Source organism: Bos indicus, chromosome 21 (genome assembly GCF_029378745.1).
Source record: "Bos indicus isolate NIAB-ARS_2022 breed Sahiwal x Tharparkar chromosome 21, NIAB-ARS_B.indTharparkar_mat_pri_1.0, whole genome shotgun sequence".
NCBI classification, from domain to species: domain Eukaryota; kingdom Metazoa; phylum Chordata; class Mammalia; order Artiodactyla; family Bovidae; genus Bos; species Bos indicus.
In genome coordinates, this window is record NC_091780.1 from 55,345,097 (window position 1) to 55,369,821 (window position 24,725).

The window sequence follows — 24,725 nt, forward strand, 5'->3', positions numbered from 1 at the left end:
ACCTTCCCAATATGCAAATCTGAGCATATCATTCCTTTCCCCCAAATTCTTTAAAGGCTCTCCATCACATACAAGGTAAAAATCTAAAAAAAAAAAATCAAAGATAAAAATCAAAACTTTGTTCTGTGGGATACGAAGCCTCGTGCTCTGGGCCCTGAGCAACCTCAAGAGCATCCACTCTCCTCAGTCCCACCCTTTCGTTCTTGCTGCATCCTAAATATTCATTAAGCACGCCATGGAGTCTACAACACGTGCAAGCTTCTTCACTCTGCCTGCAGCGTCCTCTGCCCCTGCCCCCTCTCCGCCCCACTGCTGAGCACGTCTGCTGAGGCCTCTCGGCCACCTTCAGGCCTGCTCACAGGCTCTGCGCCCTCTTTCTAACACAGCTTTCCCACCTCTCTACTGCAGCGACCACAGTTCTGGATTGCTTGCACGCCAAGTGTAAGCTCCTAAGAGAATAGGGACCCTGTCTTTTTATCTTCATAGTAGTGATAGGAACACAGCAACAGAGAAGATGCTGGTAAATAAATGAATAAAAGATGACAATCAAAGGCTGCAAGAGATGAGGGAAAGTTCCCAGAATCCTCTGCCCTTGGCCTGTGCACCGTCACATCTTCAGCCTGGCGACCAACTGGACTGTCCCCACCTGTGTTCTCTTGACCTTCTGCCTCTGTGCTTTTGGCCGCCAAGGCTTCTTTTTAAATGCAATGTCCTTTCCCCGAATCTCTCAATATCTACAACCTTCAATGTTCAACTGGCCCTCACCCGAAGGATTTGTCAAAATTCCCTTCAGACAAGTTTCTTCCTCTTCTCAACTCCTACATAGACCTTCCTTTTGACACATGTCCCTTTCACTCTAAGAGACTGCACACTGTAGCAGTCAGGAAGGCAGGCTCTGGAATCAGACTGCCTGGAATAAATGCCACTTCCTCTGTTTATTAGCTATACAGCATTAAGCAAATGAGTTTAACTTGCTATGCCTCAGTTTCGTGAGTGCAAAATGAGAATAATATTTACTTCATACCTTAGTTGTGAGAATTAAATAAGTTAAATCACTTAAAAGTCCTTAGAATAGTGCCAGGCATATAGCCAGTGACCAATAAATGTTCAGTTCAGTTAGTTCAGTTGCTCGGTCGTGTCCGACTCTTTGCGACCCCATGGACTGCAGCACACCAGGCCTCCCTGTCCATCACCAACTCCAATAAATGTTAGCTGCTATTACTATTTTATTTAGTTACGGCAGTGTTTCCCAAACTATGTAACACAGGGATATAATAAACATTACTGTAAAAAATGTTCAATGGTCAAATAAGTTTGGGAAGTTCTGGGTTACACAATAAAATAAATATCTTTACTCTAAGACTTCTTAAGGTCTTTAATGTAATATGCACTGTGAATTCCCACAATGGGGGAAGGCATGGTTACAGTTCTTGGTGTTTTCTCAAACTTAATATTTATGACCATGGAATTTTTTTCCCTCTCAGAATATCTAATAAGCCTACTGTTTCCAGATATATACTTTAAAAAGCATCATAAATGAAATAATGAAGTAATATGTGCGACACTTAAAATAGCACCTGGCACAGACTTCAGTGTAGACTACAACAGTTACAAAAACTTGTCATGAAAGCAAACTGTTTTTCTGTAAAGCTGCTAAGTTCGTAATTTCTCCAAAATAGTAATAACACTGAAAAAAATTTTGTAAACATAAAATTGAAAGTAGCGTTCCAGTTCAAGATGGTGGAGTAGAGGAACATGCACTCATCTCCTGCGAGAGCACCAAAATCACAACTAGCTGTTGAACAACCATCGACAGGAGGACGCTGGAACCCACCAAAAAAGACACCCCACACCCAAAGACAATGACGAAGCCGCAGTGAGACGGCGGGGGGGGGGGGGGGGGTGGTGCACACTCACGATAAAATCAAACCTCATACCTACCGGGTAGGTGACCCACAGACTGGAGAAAGGTAATACCAAAGAAGTTCTCCCACTGTTGTGAAATTTCTGAACCCCACGTCAGGCTTCCCAGCCTGGGGATCCAACAAAGGGACTGGGAAACCCCAGGGAATCTGACCTTGAAGGCCAGTGGGATTTGATTATAAAGACTTCCACAGGACTGGAGGAACAGAGACGCCAGCCTTAGAGAGCACAAACAAACCCTTGTGTGCATCAAGGCTCAGAGCAAAGGAGCAGTGAGCCCAAGCTGAACCAGAACTACCTGGTGGTGTGGCGGGGTCTCCTATGGAGGCGGGGTCAGCAGGGGGCTCACCACAGGGACAGGGGGGACTGGCAGCAGCTATCTGGGAAGGTCTCCTTTGGCATAAACCCCCTTGGAGGTCGCCATTAACCCTACCATAGAGTCCAAGGCTGGGTCACCTCAGGACAAACATCTATCAGGGAGGAAACTCAACCCCACCCATCAGCAGATAACTGGATTAAAGCTTTACTGAACAAGGCCCTGCCCACCAGAGCAAGACTCAAGTGTTCCAACCACCAGTCCCTCCCATCAGGAAGCTTACACAGGCCTCTTAGCCTCCTCCATCAGAGGACAGACAGAAAGGCAAGAACCACCACAATCACACAGCGAGTAAAACAAAACCACATTACAGAAAGTTAATCAGCATGAAAAAGCAGAAAGTTATGTCCCAGATGAAGGGACAAGGTAAAACCCCAGAAAAACAAATGAAGTGGAGATAGGCAATGCTCCAGAAAAAGAACTCAGAATAATGATAGTGAATATGATTCAGGATCTCAGAAAAAGAATGGAGGCAAAGATTGAAGAGATGCAAGAAATGTTTACCAAAGACCTAGAAAGAAAGTGAAGTCGCTCAGTTGTGTCCAACTCTTTGCAACCCCATGGACTGTAGCCCACCAGGCTCCTCCATCCATGGAATTTTCCAGGGAAGAGTACTGGAGTGGGTTGCCATTTCCTTCTCCAGGGGATCTTCCCGACCCAGGGATCGAACCCGAGGCTCCCACATTGTAGGCAGAGACGCTTTACCATCTGAGCCACCAGGGAAGCCTAAAGATCTAGAAGAACTAAAGAAAAAACAAACAGAAAATAATACACCAGAAGGAATCAATAGCAGAATAACTAAGGCAGAAGAACAGATAAATGATCTGGAGGACAGAAAGGTGGAAATGACTGCCACAGAATAGAATATAGAAAAAGGAATGAAAAGCAGTGAAGAGAGCCTAAGAGACCTCTGGGACAACATTCAATGAACCAATATTCGCATTATACAGGTCCCAGAAGGAGAAGAGAAAGAAAGGACCAGAGGAAAATATTTGAGGAAATAATAGATGGAAACTTCCCAAACATGGGAAAGGAAACAAACAAACCAAGTCCAAGAAGCACAGAGTCCCAAGCAGGATAAACCCAAGGAGAAACACACTGAGACACACAGTAATCAAATGGACAAAAATTAAAGACAGAGATAAATATTAAAAGCAACAATGGAAAAATGACAAATAACATACAAGCGACCTCCCACCAGGCTATCAGCTGGTTTCTAAACAGAAACTCTACAAGCCAGAGGGGAAAGGTATGATATATTTAAAGTGATGAAGGGGAAAAACCTACAACCAAGAAGACTCTACCCAGCAAGACTCTCTTTCAGATTTGATGAAAAAATCAAAAGCTTTCCAGACAAGCAAAGTTAAGAGAATCCAGCACCACCAAACCAGCTTTATAACAAATGCTAAAGGAACTTCTCTAGGCAAGAAACACAAGAGAAGGAAAAGACCTACAGAAAATAAGCCCCAAACAATTAAGAAAACAGTAATAGGATCATACATATTGATAATTACCTTAAATGTAAATGGATTAAATGCACCAACCAAAAGACATAGACTGGCTGAGCAGATGAAAACATGTGCATGTATGCATTTCCACTTACCACATCACTTCTGCTTGACCTCCCCCCCAAATTGTATGTAATTATATTTACAGTTAATCATGTTCCCATTGGAGAAGGCAATGGCACCCCACTCCAGTACTCTTGCCTGGAAAATCCCATGGACGGAGGAGCCTGGTAGGCTGAGGTCCATGGGGTAATGAAGAGTCAGACATGACTGAGCAACTTCACTCTCACTTTTCACTTTCCTGCATTGGAGAAGGAAATGGCAACCCACTCCAGTGTTCTTGCCTGGAGAATTCCCGGGACAGGGGGGAGCCTGGTGGGCTGCTGTCCGTGGGGTCACACAGAGTCGGACACGACTGAAGTGACTTAGCAGCAGCAGCATGTTCCCATTATGGCTTTCAACTGTAATTATATTTTTTATAATTATCTTTTGATTGTGAAAAATAATAAACATCTTTTACTACTGTGATTATGTAACTATTACTCACCTCATATCACTGTATCATGATTGGTCAACAGAAAAATTATGTAATTCTGTATCACCTAAACTACCACTTAATAGAAAAACCTGTAATCACTTTTTAAAATCCATATGCGTATCAGAATTACCTTGAAATTTTTTGAAAACTACAAATATCCAGGTATTGCTTTTTTTTATTGGCCAGAGGTCCAGATATATTTCTAATGAGCAGCCATGTTTAAAAACAACTGGACTATATGAGGATCTTTTACTTTTATCTAGTTTGTTTCACTTTTTCTACTTCATATTTAGTGCTCTCATTTCATTCAGTTTATGTTTTCCAATTTCTCCATCTTCTTTTTTTGATGTTCTTTCTCAAGCCTTTATCAAGCACAGCAGAAGCTTTTGTATACATATATGTAATATATATATTTTACAAAATGTATGAATTTTTGCCTAACTAAAAACTTTATGACATTTTGATTCCACTTGTTTGATTTAGTATGACTAGAATGCTAGATTTCAAATTAAAAAAATAGATCTACAACAAGCAACAAAGGTTTACTGTATAGTACAGAGAACCTAGTCAGTATCCTGTAATAACCTATAATGGAAAATAATTTCAAAAATAACGTGTGTGTATATGTATACCTGAAACACACACACACAAAAGAATTCTATTTTCTGAAACTTAGTAATGTTTATCTTCTTGCCAATTTTTCTAAATGTCCTATGGACATCTAATAACAATGCATGAGATACAAAATTTTAAATATATTTCTGTAGGATATGCTTAATATAAATTAAATATATATTTAAATTATTGACATTAAAGATGCTCTTATTCTTATTTTTTTGCACTTGATAAAATACTCTCAGAGACATGTCAATATATCTGTGATTATACATTTCTCTCTTCCCTTGTACTTCTTCTGATATTCGCTTTACGTGTCTTTCTTTGTTGTAAAAGTGTCTAATGGTTTATGATGTCTATCTTCTTTGTGAAATTGTACCTTTTATCATTAAAAACATTCATCTTTGTTTCATTTAAAATAAATTTTTTAAAAATTGAAGGTAAACCAGCATTTTAAAAGAAATATTTTTGGCATCTGGTGTATAATAAAGAATATAAGACAATTTCTCAAACTAAAATTAAACACTTTGACATGAGAGCCATAATGGCCCATTAATGAACAGCAGCAATAATATGTTCCACTTAAACTATTTACCAGTTTAATTCTCCCAGAGAACAATCTCCTATATGGCTAGCTGCCAGAATTAAAGAAAAGTGCTTGACTAAGGAATAAAATAGCTATGCCTCTTGTCAATCAGTAAAATGGTTCCTGGAGGAACTTCCCCAGTGTTCCAGGGGTTAAGAATCCACCTGCCAGTGCAGGGGACATAGGTTCCAACCCTGATCCTGAAGGATCCCACAGGCTACAGAGCAACAAAGCCTGCAAGCCACACCTGAGGCCACACTGTAGAGCCCTTAAGCTGCACCTACTGAAGCCCGCACGCCCTAGAGCCCATGCTCTGCAATAAGAGAAACCACCACACCAAAGAGCAGCCTCCACATGCCGCAACCAGAGAAAGCCCACGAGCGGCAACAAAGACCCCGTGCATCACATAGATGAATATTGAAAGAGTAAAACATAATATTTTATCATCGTATGTACCAAGATATTAACATACGTGGGCTTCCCTGGTAGCTTAGTGGTAAAAAAAAAAAAAAATCCACCTACCAATGCAGATGGGTTCAATTCCTGGATCAGGAAGACCCCCTGGGGAAGGAAATGGCAACCCACTCCAGTATTCTTGCCTGGGAAATTTCATGGACAGAGGAGCCTAGCAGGCTACAGTCCGTGTGGTTGCACAAGAGTCAAACACGACTAAGCAATTAAATAAAAACGTTAACATATGTACCAGATATTAACATATATACCAAGAAAAAAAGTGCCAGATCTTTAATTCTAGAAAATCTAACCTCAGCCACTGTTAGATCTAAACAAAGTCAGCATACAACACTGTCCACTGTATCAGTCAATAAACATCAATATTCTGCTGACACTGGGAATGAGTTCATAGTGAATTCTACTAAAAAATAAAGGTATACTTCCTACTAACAGGCTCATAACCACACATGGATGGAGACCAAGATCAATGAGTAAAAAATGGTAACGTGAGAAAACAGTAAGAAACAATGAGAAAATACATGCTGCTAAGCAGGAGATTCTAAACTTCATTAGTTTCAAGGATTAAAAATAACACATAAAATCTTTATACATGACAGATTTACCACTTTGTTCTCTATACATATGGAAAGCATAATGGGACTGGTTAAATGACTGACCAAAGATCAGACAGCAAACCCATGGTTGGGAAAAACAGAACTCTAACCCAGTTCTTATATCTTTTTCACAGGAGGAGGAAGGAAAACGAAGCGTTAGCAGCTAGCTACACAGGGAAGAGGGATGGAGGTGGAAAACCAGGTAATTTTTCTATTGAAAGAAATCTGCCACATAGACCCAAGTATGTATTACCTCAGTTACTTTTCTTTCTACTTCTGTTCCATCCACGTAATACACGTCTGTGATGACACGAGTGACAAGTGTGCGGACCTCACGGATTGTTCTCATGTGGCGATGCAAGACGTGGCCGTGCGGGGGCTGAGGCATATCAAACTCTTCCTCCCCCTACGACAGAAAACAGAGAGCACAGGCCTGAGTCTCACGGCAAACTGGCAGACTCACAAGTCAACTTCTTCACGACGAGCACTGTTCAGAGGGTCCATGAATCTCGTGTGATGGGATTTTCCAGCTGCTCTGTTTCTATTCACTTATGGCTAACACTAGACATGGGCCAGCTGTCTAGTGAGAGGAGTTTATATCGGTTTCACCTAAAAACCTATTTCAGTCTAAATCAAAATCATAACATCTAGCACTTATATCTAGGATTTTTTAGTGAAATTTTGATCCCCTAAAAGCACGTTAGAGATTGTAATCCTTCTGATTCTGTTGCTGACTTATCAGCATACAATTTACACTTGCAAGAGGTCTTCAAATAAAAGGAAGGCATTCTTTAGAACTTTATATAAAACAGAATAAGATCTGAAAATCTCAGTGTAGTCTGTTTTTCCTGCATTAGTAAGTGAAAACTATGGTATATTTATTCCTGGAGCAAGACACATTGATTTCTCCTAGAATTAAGTATGAAATATTTAATGTATTCCAAATAATAGACTGTAACTAAAGAGTTGAGCTAGTGTCCACAAATAGAGGACATTAGCAAATTAGGATTTTGTATCTAGTTGTATCATAAAGAATAGTCAGCTACATAGTTTAAATGAGACCCTACATTTTTATGACAACTATTACATACATGTTTTCTCCTAACATCTGTATCACATTTATCCACATCCACAACCCCACCCCTTCTGCCCCACAGCTCTATAAATGTGAAAGGAAATGCATGCTTTTTTCTCCCACCTGATTTCCCCTACAGTAGACTGATACTACTTTCTGCAATCAGTGTCAAGGTCAGTGTCAGCATCAAGTGTCTTTCAGGAGAGTTATATGCACCACCACATAAGGGCGAGCCTGGTTTTTCATTGCAGTGTGGCAATATTTTACCTAAAGTAATTTACCTGAAGAATTCCCAGTCCAACTTCATGTTAGGGTGAAATATCTATGAAAATTATACAAATAAAGTGCATGGAAACTTACTCAACCAATTCCTTAAAATAATTCTGTCCATACAAACAACTCTGGTTAATGAATGGTGAAGGTACTGGTCTGTCACACACCAGTCACCAGGGTGCCCCTGCATAAGAACCACAGCAGCCTGGACCTGCTAGCTGCACACACGGTGATTAGACCCTCGATCACAGAAGTCTAAAAGCTTTTGGTGTGCTTTACGTATATCCTTAAAATGCAGCCAAAAGCCTCCCTGTAGTCTTCCATTACAACAGCCAAGTAAATGATCACATCAAGAGAAATACCTAAATAAACATGTCTGATACAGTAAGACAGAAGAGAAGGGAAAGAAGGCGGATAAAAAGAAAGTTATGCTTACTCTCTTCAAATAATATTCTGAAAAGTTTCTGTAAAGATACGTAACTTGAGGATCTTGTTATAATTAAGGGAAGATAAAATGAAAATAAAGCCACACTTTCACTTCACAGAAAACCTGGCTCCAGGCCCACCTGACACGCAAATGGAAATTTAAGGAATGTCAAAGGTAGGCTGCCTATGCTTTTCTCTGAGACTGACCTGAATCCTACCCAGACTGCAGGAGATAAAAAAAAGCACCAACATTCAGAAGATGTCCATACAGCCTTATCATTTTCTAATCACTCTTCAAAAGATGGCATACCAATCCCAATTTCTGTTACAGTACCCATCATCTATATTTTTTTATTGTGGTAAAATATACTTAATATAAAAATTACTGACTTTAACCACTTTTAAATAGACAGTTTGTAGCATTATGTACATTCACACTTTCACAAACATCACTGTATCCATTTCTCCATAACTTTTTATCTTTCCCAACTGAAACTCTGTACCCATTCACTATTCACACTTTCGAGCACTTTTCTTTCCTTGGCAGGAGGAACAAGCTTTTAAATGTGCTGTTTCACGCTGCATGACATAGCAGTAGTATAGCGTAAGTAATGGTTGTGTTGCTAACAGCTGCAGTAGTGGTATTTAAAACAATAATCAATAGGTTGTAGCAGCAGCTATATACTGAGCATTTACTGTGTGCCACACCCAGCACTAAGGGCTTTGCAAACTTCATCTCATTCAACTTTCAAGACATCTAGATGACGTCTGACTCCAAAGCCTGGGCCTTAACTAACGTTCTGGCTCACTCACTGGCTCCTCACTGTCACGACACAGGAGCAGGAATTATTTCCCTAGCTGACAGAGGGAGAATCTGAGGAAGTAAAGAAAGACACAGTCTAGTGGCACTCATGTGATTGCTGTCTTTAAGATACAAGTTTTAACCCTGGTTATAAAGGCAGAGAAACCAAATTATTATGTGGCAGAATATAAGCACTTTAAGGGTAAAATAAACAGCTGCAAAATAGGCTCTGATGTGCTACAGCTCCAAAAGGCTATGTTATTTTGAATCTGTATGAATTGATAAGGTCTTAGGTCTCAGAGTGTTAGTATAAAAGGCTAATATAAACAGAATTTTTGGAGAGGCACGGATAAACAGAACAAGACTACACAAGCTATGATTAAAAAATAGAAAAGCAACATAGCATAATGAAAAGAATACCGCTTCTGAAGTCAGATATGCTGAGTTCAAATTCCAGTTCTGCCACCTACTGATGGCAAAATCTTGGGCAAGTTACTTAACCTCTCTTCAGCTTGGTTTCTTTACCTGTGAAATGGGAATAACAATACCAACCTCATGGGTTGTCTTGAGCACAGTGCTGATATACTGTAGGTGTTCAATAAATAGGAACTATATTATTTTTATAAAACAAACAACCTGGACCATTCAAATGAGAGGTACCTCACTAGTAAAGCTTTCCTAGGCAGATTTCAAGTGATGATGCTCTACTGAAAAGGCAATTTAACCATGGTTACTAATGAAATTTTATGAACTTACCCCCTCAATTTTCACGAGTTCCTACACACCCCTACTCTATTTCTAAAAACCTGTTCCTGCAGTCTCACATTCATCAGCCCCAAAACTTTTGCTCCCACTGTATGTACTCTTAGCTGCTTTCTGCAGTCCCTGGTTACCTGGGAACTTTCCCTGTTACTGCTGTTTCCAATACTGTGATACACTATCCTTCACACTTCTTCTACTCCTTCCGGGAACCACAGTGAAATCAACTTGGGGGAGAAGCAACTGGCTCTGATGGTTATAAAGGAGAATGAAAAATGGCAGAAGACTGAATGTAGAAAAATACCACAGGACCCAAACTACACTCCCGGCTTTCTCATCCCGTAAAGACCTACTTGACAAACTCTAGCACCAAAGACTGCAGGAATAGTCTTTGGCTATAGCTACTCATAATTTCCACCACCCTGTCTCTTATCCTGGATAAACTGTTTTTGTCTTTTAACCACTGGTCTGTATAAAACGGTCAAGAATTATTGTTAAGTAGAAGCAGCACAACTTAAATCCTCTGGGAATCCAGAAAGGTGAGAACAGGGCCCCTGAGGTACCCTACGTGCGCTCTCACCTGGCTGTGGAGCGACTCTGTATCATCCCCAGGAGCACTGACTGCTCTCTCACCAGTCCCCTTCTCCGTCTGAACTGTGGCGTCTTGTCTTCCAGAGTTCTGGTCCACTGTACTGGTCCCTTGTTCACACACATTCTGTACAGTCTGAGTTGCTGCTGAAACAGTTTCTGGGACCCACAGGGAATGTTCTATAGTCTGGATCCCTACGTTATTTTGGCTGGGCCTTTCGATCAAGGCCTTACTAGGTTTCTCCTGACTGGTACTCCATGCTCCTTTCTGGCCTTCTGGCGTATCTATCTCCATTGCTTCCCCTTGAGGACTGGATGGCTCCTGTGTGGCCATCTGCTGGGAAATAGGAGCAGCAGGCTCTTTGACAGGACTACTGGGCTTCATGGGCTGTTGACTCTGCCTGGTCCCTTGGTCACCTTCGAACTTTCCCTTTTCCTCGTCGTCTTGAGTACTCGGAAAATGGAGCAAGTTTCCCCTGTAAATGAAGCACATAAAGAAACCGTGTTTTAAAAAAAAAACAAAAAAACCTATCAAGTAAGTGTGTGTGTCTGTCAAGGGGGAAACCATAATTTCATGATCTGAGAAATGTAGGGATGGGTGAAAATAAGGTGACCAGGTGTATCACCTTACAAGATTTCTCATCATAATTTCATTCCTGTGAAAAAATAATGGTACACAGGATTAGTCCACTATGACAGTAAAATAGCCACAAAATTTCTCCACTCCATTAGCTACGAACTCTGAAACCTGACACAGGAAAATAAGGTCAACAAAAGATGTAAACCATTATTGAAGCCATAGACAATGAGGGCAATTTAGGGATCTACTTTAAAAGAGATCAAGTAGGTTAAGACGTCTCATTTGGCTTTATTGATGGTTCTAACATTCCTTAAATGACTCCCAGCATTCTAGATACTGTTCATTACCCTCTTGACTAATAATTTTAGGAAAAGAAACCCAATCTTATCATATCAAAAAACCAAACAACCCAATCAAAAAGTAGGAAAAAGACCTAAGCAGACATTTCTCCAAAGAAGACATACAGATGGCTAATAAACACCTGAAAAGATGCTAAACATTATTCATTACTAGAGAAATGCAAATCAAAACTACAATGAGATATCACCTTACACCAGTCAGAATGGCCAACATCAAAAAATCTACAAACAACAAATGCTAGAGACAGAGAAATGGGAACCCTCTTGCACTGTTGGTGGGAATGTAAATTGACACAGCCACTATGGAGAACAGTGTGGAGATTCCTTAGAAAATTAGGAATAAAACTACCATATGGACCCAGCAATCCTACTACTAGGCATACACCCTGAGGAAGCCAAAACTGAAAAAGAAACGTGCACCCCAATGTTCACTGCAGCACTATTTCCAATAGCTAGAACATGGAAGCAACCTAGATGCCCAATGACAGATGAACGGATACAGAGGCTGTGATACGTACATACAATGGAATATTAGTCAGCCATAAAAAGGAACACATTTGAGTCAGTTCTAAGAACACATTTGAGTATGATGAACCTAGAGCCTATTATACAGAGTGAGTTAAGTCAGAAAGAGAAAAATAAATATTGTATATTAATGCATATAGGTGGAATCCAGAAAGGTGGTACTGATGAAATTATTTGCAGGGCAGCAGTGGAGACACAGACATAGAGAAGAGACTTACGGACACGGGGTGGGGGGAGGAAGGAGAGGATGGGATGTACAGAGGCAGCAACACGGAAACTTTCATTACCATATGTAAAACAGACAGCCAATGGAATTTGCTGTATGACTCAGGGAACTCAAACTGGGGCTCTGTAACAACCTAGAGGGGTCGGATGGGGAGGGAGATGGAAGGGAGGGGACATATGTATACCTATGGCTGATTCAAGTTGATGTTAGGCAGAAACTAACACAATTCTGTAAAGCAGTATCCTTCAATTAAAACATAAATTTAAAATCAAAAAACAATAAATAAATCACAAGTTCAGTGAGTTACTGTACCATGAAAAACTACATACTAATGTATTTTTAGATTGCATTAAATATACAGTAACCACAGGCTTCCCTGGTGGCTCAGTGGTAAAGAATCCCCCTGCAATGCAGTGGACACAGGTTCTATTCCTGGTCCAGAAAGATCCCACATGCTGTGCAGCAACTAAGCCCATGAGCCACAACTACTGAAGCCTGGGCACCTAGAGCCCATGCTCCACAACTAGAGAAGCCACTGCAATAAGCAGCCCACACACGTAAGCGTAGCCCCTGCTGACCGCAACTAGAGAGCCCGTGAGCAGCAACAAAGACCATACGCACACACGCACGCATACGTGCGAGCACATACACCAGATTAAGGGCTTTCCTCGTGGCTCAGACAGTAAGAATCTGGTTGCAATGCAGGAGACCTGGGTTCAATCTTTGGGTTGGAAAGATCCACCGCCAGCACAAAGACAAAAAGAATCCATTCTGAACTAATCATGGAAAGACATCTGGAATGTTTCAGGCTGCCATGTCTGACAAAGCATAAACTGAGATATACCCAGAAGATAAATTCAGGGTGACGAACGGTCTAGAAACTATGTATCTTGCTGCTGTTAAGTGGTTGGCCACAGAAAGACAGAGCTAGCCATCTAGACAGAAAAAGCTGTCTCCAACTTGGGAGGAGTTCTCACCCTAAGAAGCTGAAGAGACCTGGGAAGACAGAAAAAGGAAGCATGAAGAGTTCTTTAGGGCATGCTCTGCATCTTGGAGAAGAAAGGAAAAAGGAGACATTTCTGAGGTTTCTATCTTGTATAGCACAGCTTACCACAACAGGAGACCAAAGCAGGGTTTACAAGAGAGTTCTGGCCAGAGAGCCTGGTATATTCAATGCAATTGGTTGTTAAGAGCTTGGGTCCTATCTGTCAGGAACCTCAACTGAATGAGGATATACGGCCCCGTGAAGAACAGGTAAGAGTAAAATCACCAGAAGACTGATGAGTAACACCAATCTGGTTTATAAGTGATCACACATACAAATTACTTAGCAGAGTGCTAGATACACAGCAGATGCTCAATCAGTATTGGTTGCATAAGACAAAGCATGGACCGAATACACATTTGAATCTTTAAGACATCTAACGTATCAACACCTAAGCAATAATAAAAGTGAGCCAAAAGCTAGAAGGGACAGGATTTGATTTACCATTTTAAGAATTCTATTGTTCCCACCCTTAAACAAGCCTAGACATTTTACCTCAGTTCAGTTCAGTCGCTCAGTCATGTCCGACTCTTTGCAACCCCATGAACTGTAGCACACCAGGCCTCCCTGTCCATCACCAACTCCCGGAGTCCACCCAAAGCCATATCCATTGAGTCGGTGATGCCATCCAACCATCTCATCCTCTGTCGTGCCCTTCTCCTCCTGCCCTCAATCTTTCCCAGCATCAGGGTCTTTACAAATGAGTCAGTTCTTTGCATCAGGTGGCCAAAGTACTGGAGTTTCAGCTTCAACATCAGTCCTACCAATGAACACCCAGGACTGATCTCCTTTAGGATGGACTGGTTGGATCTCCTTGCAGTCCAAGGGACTCTCAAGAGTCTTCTCCAACACCACACTTCAAAAGCATCAATTCTTCAGCACTCAGCTTTCTTTTTTTTTTTTTTTTAAGCACTCAGCTTTCTTTATAGTCCAACTCTCATATCCATACATGACTACTGGAAAAACCATTTTCCCTCAGAAACTATTTAGGGCATAACTTCTGAATATAATTTCAGTTTTAAAACAAAGCTTCATTTTATTTTTGACATTTTAATTCCTAATTTGAAAAATAACAGGCTGCCTTTTCCCCCAAAACTGTTAATCAGAACAATTCCTATCTCTCTAAAGACTAAAGGTATCTCATTGCAACAGCAGCAACATTCAGCAGATTCCAGTCAAATATCAGATTTTTGCTACTTCTTTCTTGTGTTAGCATCAAATAAAAAAATGTGCAAATCAAACTTTCCTCCAAGAAACATCTATCACAAAGATGTATATATCCCACAAAACACTGAAGAAGGAAATTTTAGCACCAGAAAAGAGACAGACAAAAGAAACTCAATAATTTTAAGAAGGACCACACTTCCTTTTCTTCATTAGATTAGGCTACACAATTCTACTCTGGTCACTATATGTTAGGTTTGGAAACTGATGCCAAAAAAATAGCGAATTTTAGCAGAAAAAGCCTGGGTAAAATTCATCCAAAGTGAAATATGGAAGAATTAACCTCCATATTTAATAAACGTTTAACCATTCTGTTCTGAGCGTAGGTAGGTCTGCCGGAGGGGACCTGGAATCAAGATCACCTGAATTCTCAGGCCCTTCTTCCATCAAGGTTAAACAACAATCATCAGCATCCTATTCTATTATAAACCATCTAATAAAACAGGAAGGCAATACAATGCAATCAATAAGTTTCCTAATTGCTGGGCCAAGACCACACTACTTTTGAAAACATACAAGGTGGTACTTTAGTTTCCTGATACAACAAAGGATGTGATCACAACAAAGGATGTGATCTGGACTATCTGATTCCCAAGAATACCAACAAGTTCACATGTAATCATCAGAATGTTTAGTAAAAGCACTGATGTGCTTCTCTTCAATATTTCTACCAATAAGGAACACAGAAATTATGTTGCAGGGAATTAGGACTCGAGTGCCAAGAGTCTAGGTTCAATCTCTGGTTGGAGAACTAAGACCGCCCGGCAGGTTACAAACAGCCAAAAAAAAAAAAGTTACAAATAACACTATTAAGAATATAGCTGATGACAATACATTATTCTAGTCCCTAATTACAAATTACTGAATTCTAGAGATATAAGATTCCTAATGAAGATACAAACTTATTCCACTGCCATTACTTATTTCTCCTACACTAAATATAAGAACCACATATTCCAAACAAGATACTTTTCTAATACAGAAGAAATACTTTGTAACTCAAAAAATTTTTCCAAGCTTCATAGCTGGTCTAAGAGATAATGGAGTAAAGAAATTATTGGAAAACTTTAATTGCATCAAGCCTGATAAACTTTAAATTTGAGCTGTCAAACATCCCATTTTGCTGTATGGGAAACTAATGGAAAATAAAAATTCTGTTAAAAGTAAACATGTTCAAAACTAAGTAAAAGAGAATCTTAGAAATTCAGGATGATATATTTTTATAAGTTATGAAGACTGAATAATTTTAAATTGATAAAACTAGCAGATAAAGACAAAAATCTATTTATGAAATATTTAATAAAACTTTTCATTACATCTCATTTATAAATCTACCTAGAATATGTCACAGTCCCTCAAATAAAACAGTAAGCTCAAGTTCACAAAACAGTAGCAGTATATTCTAGATTTTGTTACCAATCATTTTGTGAATCCATATAGCCCAAAAGACGCTATGAAAATAATGCTCGCCTGATGGGTGCAGAGGAGGAATTCTGACTTCGAGCCTCATCCTCTTGCCCGGCTTCACAGACACAGCTAAACACAGACATGGTCTTCTGGGAACTAAGAAATAAATTAAAGCAATACACTGTGTTAACTATGAAAGGAAAAGTACCTCTGAAAATTATCCTTTTAGGTACAGAGAGAATAAAATTCTTTCTCTGAATATGAAAAATCTGAATACCAAATATTTGATGACATTAGGAATCAATGGCAATTTTAAAAGCATGATAATAGTACTGTGGTTAAGTTGAAATTAAAGATTTCTTATCTTTTAGAGACAGCATTGAAATATTTAAAGATAAAAATGATACAATGCTAGAATTAGCTTTAAAAAAATCAAGTGGAGTGGAGAGTGTGGGAAGCATTTATAAATGAATCAAGACTAGCTGTAAGTTGTTAATTTTTGACCCTGGGTGATGAATTCATGGCAGTTCATGATACTATTCTCTTTACTTCTGTATATTCATGAAATCTTCAATAATGAAATGTGAGAGAGAGACAAGATGGAAGCAAGTAATCTGAACAGTGTCCAGCTACAGACAACACTTAAAAACAGAGTGGTACTGCTTCACCTAAACACAGAGATAGCATTTAAAATACTCTAACAGAGTCCATCACCGACTTGATGGACATGAGTTTGAGCAAGCTCTGGGAGTTGATGGGCAGGGAAGCCTGGCGTGCTGCAGTCCCATGGGGTCGCAAAGAGTCGGACACAATTGAACGATTGAATTGAAAGGAACAGAGCTTACTTTAAACGATTACCTATGGTGAACCCAGTGGTAAAGTCAAAGATTCTTAAAATCTGGATTCTCCTATATAAAATTTGCTTCAAAACAGTATCAGTGACTCTCATTCTGTGATCCTCCAATCCAACCCTCTGCCTCAGGCTTTTCTCTATTTTTCCATCCCTACATTCCACCCAAAGGGTCCAGAAAGTTTCAGCAGCATATACTGTTCCCTCTTAACAAGTACATGTACAAAGTGATAACAAGTTGTGCTGGATTTTAACAATTTTGTTAAAACTGAAAGATCAAGTATAAACTCCATTTTCTTCAACACAACATTAAAGAGTCTTCAACTAATAAGGAGTCAAAGGTACTTATCTTTCAAATTAAATATGTAAAATACCAGAAAATAATTACTCTCTCTATACAAAGATTGACACAAATCAAAGGATTCAGATGGATCACTTACAACTGAGGATCAAATTTAGTCCAAAGACAACTTAGTCAACAACAGTTTTAGATGACCCACCAAGCAGGAAATTTTATTTTTAAAAATTTATATTTTCTCTTTACAAATTTAAAGATTTCGCAACAGTAAGTCTGCATGGTAATGACTGGCTGGAAATGAATACGGGCTACCCTCCTTTAAAACGAGACACACGATCGGTTGGCCATCGTCGTCAACATTTCACGCTCTTGCACCTAGACTGCTTTACTTATTTATAGCACGTGTCTAGACTGATTTAAGAATCCTCACCTATACTTCAACAACCACTGCTGGTATTTTCATACTGGATGACTCACACAAGAAACCAATGAAACAATTCTATTCTCACGGCCACCAGATGGCAAAGCTTACCACCAGAGCCTCAGGATGGGGTCATATTCAAACTATGACAGCATCCGTGACAAAGCGAAAACAACAGGACGGTAGCTAATTTGGCACCAGAAAAGAACACGGCCTGAGGCTTGGGCTGGCGAGGGCAGACCTCAGGAAGAATAAGGTCTATGGCTACCTCTGTTAGCTTCCTGTTTCCTCACCAAAGAAAAAAGGCACTCTCACATGAACGAAAGGACGAAAGGGAAACACCATTAAATATCTTAGTTCTAAATATAGCCAAAGCTTTATTAAAGTATTAATAAGAAAGCCTACGGTTAGATTCAACACACTGCTACATGGTTTATGCTCAAGTTTTGTTTCAAATTTTTTTCCTTTCTTGATAAATTATCTTCCCCTCATTACCAGTGGCTTTGTATATTAAACTCCTCTAAATAGCAACCAGCTCTGGTTACCTGGCAACAGCCTCAGCAACAGCAGTAGATCCATTTTTCCTTTCACCAGCTGCTGGCTCTGAATAAAAACAAAAGAAAGGAAAGAGAAACAGAACTCAGTATCACACCTTAAGACCTCTTAAAAACCTGTTCAGCCCCAATGATACTCTAAAATAATGCTTGAATTTCTGAAGCTATTGAAGGCCTCTTTTCACTATGACATTGAAAAAAATCATAAAAATAAAAACCTGATCTACTAGTATTTGCAACAAATAATAAAAAGGAAATGAGTAAGAATAAAAAGTGAACATGAAAAGATTTCTTAAAATTTAATGACATGTCTTTCTCACTTCCACTGATTTTCTTTCAAACTCCCTACAGAAGACTACTCAGTTTCTCCAGAAATACAATATAATGAATTACTAAGAAGATTTAAAAACGAAAATGAAATTTCTGAATTACCTCTTCTAAGTAAAAAAATCATGTAGTAAAAAAAAAATTCTATTTAAAAATTTCAAAACAAATTTAAAGAAACCTCTGAGAAAGTTTATAAATGTGAAACTAACACAACATTGTAATTCATCTCTACTTCAATAAAATGTTTTTAAAAAGAAAAAACTTTAGTAATTATGCAGGAAAATTGCACAAATTTTAAATAGTGTTAAGAGAACCCACACACAGAAGATACTCAAATTCTTTCCAAAGAGCTTTTGGGACAGATATTTGAAAAATAAGAAAGAACCTGTAGTAAAAAATTAAAGGTCATACTGAAAAGAATTCCATGTTCTCAAAGCAATGCCACAGGATTAAAATGTGTTCATTTACCATTAATTCTAGCCTTAGAAAAAATAATAAATACTTTAAAACATTTCTAAAACAGTCATAACCCAATATAATTTGAATAGTTCGTCAAGGAGGCAGCTGAAGCTTGGTGGTCAGAGGCCTGGCTCTGCAACAGAAACCTGGCTCAGGCCCTGGCTCCAGCACTTAGCAGTCCAAGCTGGGGATAAACTTCATTTTGAGTCAGTTTCCTCAAAATAGGACCAACCCAGGGACTCCCTGGGGGTCTAGTGGTTAAGACTGCACTTCCACTGCTGTGGACTGGGGTTCAACCCCTGGTCTGGAAACTAATATCCCACAAGCTACACGACCAACCCTCATAGGTTTGTTGTGAGGATAAAATGGGGAAAACTATTAATATGGTACCTGATTATCAGGAAAGGTAGTAAAATTTACTAATATGGTCATCTTTAACATTTAGCTCCATTTAAGGTCTTCCCAATTTTAACTTCAAATCTAAAGAATCAAAGCTATCGTGTACTCTCTTACTAAGTCCTATCTGATTTCAGAGAAGATGACAATAATGATGAAAATGTTATACTTTATTTCTACTGAGGTTCTAAATTTTCAAATCAATAAGCACTGAGAAGCAGAACTGCACTCTAATTCAGAACCAGACTTCTGGTTCTTGGAACTACTTTGAATTCAGGCTACTTCATTTACTAGCTGTGTGACTCTAGGGAACAAGCTCAACCTTTCTGTGCCTCAGTTTCCTTACCTATAAAATGAGGATAACAACAGGATCTACTTTACAGGTTTGTTATCAGCTTTAATGAGCTGTACATGTATGGCATATATATGTGGCATATAAGAAGAACTCAAAATACATAGCTAAAATTTCTTTTCTTCAATCTCATAGAATCAGAGTTCTTATCAGGTCCACCCACTCTATCTGCAGTCTTTGAAAACTCCCCTTTCATCTCTCTCTCTCAAGAATCTCATTTTTAACCCATTTCCCCTTTGGAGATTTCCTTTCAATCTCTAAACCTCCTTAGGTATCCCTCAGCCTGAAAAAAAAAAACAAACCTCCTTCAGTTCTATATTCCCCTCTAACTTGCTGTTATTTTCTCTTCCTTTCTTACCTCAACTTCTCAAAAGTAGAATACATTTGCTGCCTCTTCTCCTCCCCTTTACTCCTCAATTACTGTCAGGACAGGTCCCACCCAACCACTGTACTGAAATAGTTCTTTCTAGAGTCACCCAATGAATCCTAACTGCCAAGTCTAATGTACATTTCCAGATGTATCTTTCTAGACCTCACTTCGGCATGTGACATTTTAACTCTCCTCCTCACAGGCTTCCACGGCTTTATACTCTCCTAGCCCTCTTATCTAGGAATATTTCTTATCTAAGATAAGGAATATTCTCCTTATCTAGAGTAATATTCCTTTACAATCTCCTTGATAAAACTTTTTCCTCTCCTAACTCCATTAAATCCCATTTAGAGTCAGATGGATCTGATTGAAACTCCTGCTCCACCTCTTACCAATTACTGTAACAGTAGGTTTAAAACCTCTCTTAGTCTCAGTTTTCTCATCAACAAAATGGAAATAAGATCTACTACAGAGTGCTATCATGAAAACAAAATGTGGATGTAAAGTCATTCTATATTTTTTCTTGTATTATTTCCATATTTAACTGGTCCCAAGATCCCCTCTATTCTGCTATTTATCTCTCAAATTCATCCCCTCATCTCTGAACCACTACTAATGATCCCACTTCCTGGTTAAAGACTGCATTTGCCAGGCAGCAGAACAGAAAATGGGCAAGGAAAGGAATGATGCACAGATTTTTCAAACAATCAACTGATCCTTTAAAAGAAGCAAATCTGACCGTATTACTCCCTGGCTTAAAATTCTTCAGCTTTTCAGCATGATGTAAAAGGCCTTCCAGAATCCAGTCCTGACTTTGCAGCCATTCCCTTGCACCTTCTCTGTATTGCAGCCATACCAAACAAACTTGCAATTAATGTGGGAAAGTCAACTTAAACCTACAACCTGAATCCACAATCCTACATTTTCTAGTCACTTCTGAACTCAAACATTTCTGACTATGAAAACCAATTACTTTATATAGACACAAGTTTAATACAGAGATACAAGCAGTACCATAGAGATTATAAAATGGAGCATCTTCAGTAACATGACAGTGACTAGCAAAAACAAAGAATTAAAATTCATGAGAATAAGACTTTACAAATAACATTTCCAGAAGTTTCAATCATTAAAACCAGAAGAAAAAAAATAATTACAGAAGATCTGGAGCCACTAGTTACCCAAGATTAACATAAATTAAAACTTACTTTCCAGGCTAAACTGCAAAGACTCTTCACTTGCCTCAGTCTCAGGACTGACCAATTTCATTCTCAGACACAACTGATCATCCATTTCTGGGGCAGCCCCAGAATCTCCTTTTTCATTCCCAGGTATGGGATCGTTGGTCTCCACCATGCTTTCTGACATGACATCACTGGTTGTTATGGTGCTTTCTGGATAGTTGCTAATACCTGAAAGAAGGGAGGCAGGGGGAAGAAAGAAAGAACACTAAAATACAAACATGAAAAATAACAATTCAAAGTCATCAGTTTGTCTGTTTGGCTCCACAGCTCTGCAGGACTGAAGAGGATTCCTAGGATAGATCCTGTCACAAGTATCAACAACTACGCACTAGTACTGACACCTGGTCTTAAGAAGAGCAACAGGATTCAGTTCCACTTCTGCATCTGGACAAAGGATGCTGCATGAGCCCTCAGCCAACCCACATCTGCCAGCATCAGGCATAGGTAGCAGGAGACTCCAGACGGCATGACTGTTACCTCCCAGCACTGACTAGAGAAAACAAATAGGTTAATGTAGAAGACTACTAGCTGCTTCAGGGAAGGAGGATCTCAATTTTCTTGCCCTGTCAAGCAGCAGCAGACTGATTAGCCAGGGTCCTAAGTAAACAGTATTTCTACCCTACCTGCTTTCCCTTCCTTATAAAACACCTCTAAACCACTGTTTAACACTCAGATACTATGCCCTTGCAAGTAACAGAATAAAACCCTCATAGATATTCTTCCTTCCTTCCTTCACTGTATCCTTTCCTTCCTCTCATCACTGCTCACATTTCCTGGGAGTTAACTCATGGAATCAGACACCATAATCTTATTCTTCCTAAGACAAAAATCAATCTCATCAGGCAGGCCCAACTCCTCAGATATAAAAGAATCACTGGCGTACAGAATGGTATCTCAGAAATTCTGCTTTAAACATCATTACATTTAATCACTCACCAATAGGAGTACTGTGTCTCTTGGGCTCCAATTTTAGGTGCCCAATAAGAGGTGGAGTTGCACCAGTCAATGGTGGAATAATATCACCTTCTTTAGGCAAAGTAAAATGAAATGGAGTTTCTGGAGAAAGCAAGAAACAAACAAACAAAAAAAAAAACCGATGATAAACAAAAAGGAAATCAAAACGTAAGTACACGAAAGGCAAAAGTGAGGAGAACTGCAAGAAATATCCCAATTACTCTTTTCCTTTGCTCCCCAATTCTGCCTCATTCCCAACCCCCCTCCCACATCAGGCCTCTCAACCAACGTCCTACTGTTCTCTCTGCTCATCAACAGAACTGACACAAAGCAGACAACTAGGGAACAGGCAAACAGAGGAAGCCCAAAAGCTCGGAGGTCCTGAGGAACATGGGGTCACAAGGAGCACAGACACATCTGAGCCCCAAGACAGTAAGTAAGCTGGATAGTTTCAAATCTAGACATCTTAATCTTGTGTAATGTTATCTCAAGGAGTTCACTTACAAGCTTTAGCAGCCTGTAGGATTTCTCTATGTTAAAGTCTGATGTTAATACTTGTAATTTACAATCTACTCAAAGAGCAGACAAAGGATTTCATGAGCTAAAAGGACTTCAAAATACTCATTGGCTCTACAAGAAATATACAGGTTTCACAATTCAGCAGTAGTAACCAGTTCTAGGCCATAGCAGTGCAATGGTAAATCTCACATGTATGAGCATTCCCATTGTAGATATATTGGTCATTAACGAACATTTGTCTAGAAACAAAACTTTATTTTTTAACTAGGTCTCCATTCCAAATTTCTAATCAGAATTAGCAAATGGCCAAAATCACATTTTTTGAATTTCTAATTATCTCTTTTAATAAAATGACTAAGTTTGGGAGAAAAAAAGAATTATGCCAAACTGCTGTTCTTAAATCTGGCATGTGAAAAGTTATACTTAGTTTCCTGGAATGGCTCAGAATAACTATAATATGGCTTACCCAGTCACTATTCCTTATGAAAATTATTTGTCTAATGTCCTTTCCAGATCACCAAGCAATTCTCTGATTCCCAGGGGACATTTAGTGGGTGCTGTACAAAGGTAATTCTGACACTGTCTACCCAGTTAGTGTTAGTCACTCAGTTGTGTCTGACTCTTTGCAACCCCATGGGCTATGGCCCACCAGGCTTCTACACATGGAATTCTCCAGGGAAGAATGCTGGAGTGGGTAGCCATTCCCTTCTCCAGGGGATCTTCCCGACCCAGGAATCCAAGCCAGGTCTTCTGCATTGCAGGCAGATTCTTTACCATCTGTGCCAACAGGGAAACACAGAGATAGCATCAAATCCCACAAATTAAAGGCTCAGGTCCACAAGATTGCCCCCACTTCAGACACCAATCAGCAGTCCAGGCTTCTAACCAACTAGCTCTGTATCACAGGTTCCCACAAGGATGAAAAGTTCACATGTGCTGCTTAAGAAACTGTGAAGAGCAGAGTGGAAAGTCTCAACGTCCCATCTAACTGGCAAAGAATTCCACCATAGTTATAGCAAAATGAAATGGGCTGGTAGGTAAGCATTCATTCTCTGGCAACTCTTTAAAAAGTTAAGTCCTTCAAATTACTAAAGAACTTAAAGATATAGAAATTAAAAAACAAATACACCTCACAAAGCATCATACACTCTGAAGACTATTTTACAGAATGTTCATTCCCAGTACAACCATCTGTTCTCTCTCTTGACAGGAACTATCCTTCACATTATGATTAACCATTCAGACTTCTGAAAATCTGTATAAAATCTTTAAGTAGAGCCTTCTACATGACAAACCACAATATGCGAATGTAATATGCAAGCATTAATTACAGAATATCATTTATGAAAAGTTATCTTAGCACTACTGATCCAGCGCATCACTACAACCTAATAGATATTGGCTTATATGGGTAGCAGTGCCATTATCTGGTCTTCAAAGCCTCATTTCCGGATTATCACAAGAGCCTATCGATTACTTTGCCTGCCTGAAGTCTCCCTCTTTCCCCAATCCACAATTCTTTCTGTACAACTAAAGCACCTTTCCTAAAAAACGTGACTTAGATTGATAACAATACTTAGATAAAATTAAACTATAAAAGTCTTTAATAATGTAGAATACTAGGTCATTCAGATAGTTCTTTGCCATAACTCAGCAGAATTAGAGAAACGGTATAATACAGTTTGGGGCTTCCCTGGTGGCTCAGACGGTGAACAAGTTGCCTGCAATGCGGGAGACCTGGGTTACATCCCTGGGTTGGGAAGATTCCTCTAGAGGAGAAAATGACAACCCACTCCAGTATTCTTGCCTGGAGAATCCCCATGGACAAGAGGAGGCTGGCAGGCTCCAGTTCATGGGGTCTCAGAGTTGGACACGACTGAGCAACGAAGCACATATCATACGGTTTTTACAGGAGGTAAAAGCACAGACTTAGGAATCAGGAGACCGAGGTTCTAGTCCCACTTCAATCATTAACTAGGCACAGGACTTTAGGAAAGAGAGACTGAACCCAACACCCCTTAACCTCCTTTCAGCTACTTTTCATTTCTTGTTCTAAAAAGGAAAAAAAAAAAAAAAATG

General features: G+C 39.4%; 1 protein-coding gene across 9 annotated transcripts in view; it reads right to left on the reverse strand.

The window, feature by feature from the left end:
* The window catches only part of TP53BP1 (tumor protein p53 binding protein 1), a 93,996-nt gene that overhangs the window by 18,726 nt on the left and 50,545 nt on the right, over window positions 1–24,725 (reverse strand). For 6 of the 9 annotated variants that reach the window (XM_070775519.1, XM_070775518.1, XM_019983411.2 and 3 more), the window contains 6 exons: window positions 22,110–22,229; window positions 21,138–21,341; window positions 18,017–18,074; window positions 15,966–16,058; window positions 10,529–11,012; window positions 6,867–7,019 (listed from right to left, as the gene is read on the reverse strand). In XM_070775519.1, coding sequence (XP_070631620.1) covers window positions 6,867–7,019; window positions 10,529–11,012; window positions 15,966–16,058; window positions 18,017–18,074; window positions 21,138–21,341; window positions 22,110–22,229 — 1,112 coding nt within the window. Of the gene's footprint in view, window positions 1–6,866; window positions 7,020–10,528; window positions 11,013–15,965; window positions 16,059–18,016; window positions 18,075–21,137; window positions 21,342–21,514; window positions 21,621–22,109; window positions 22,230–24,725 lie in introns of those variants that run through there. The other 3 variants (XM_070775522.1, XM_019983410.2, XM_019983409.2) reach the window with 3 other exon arrangements.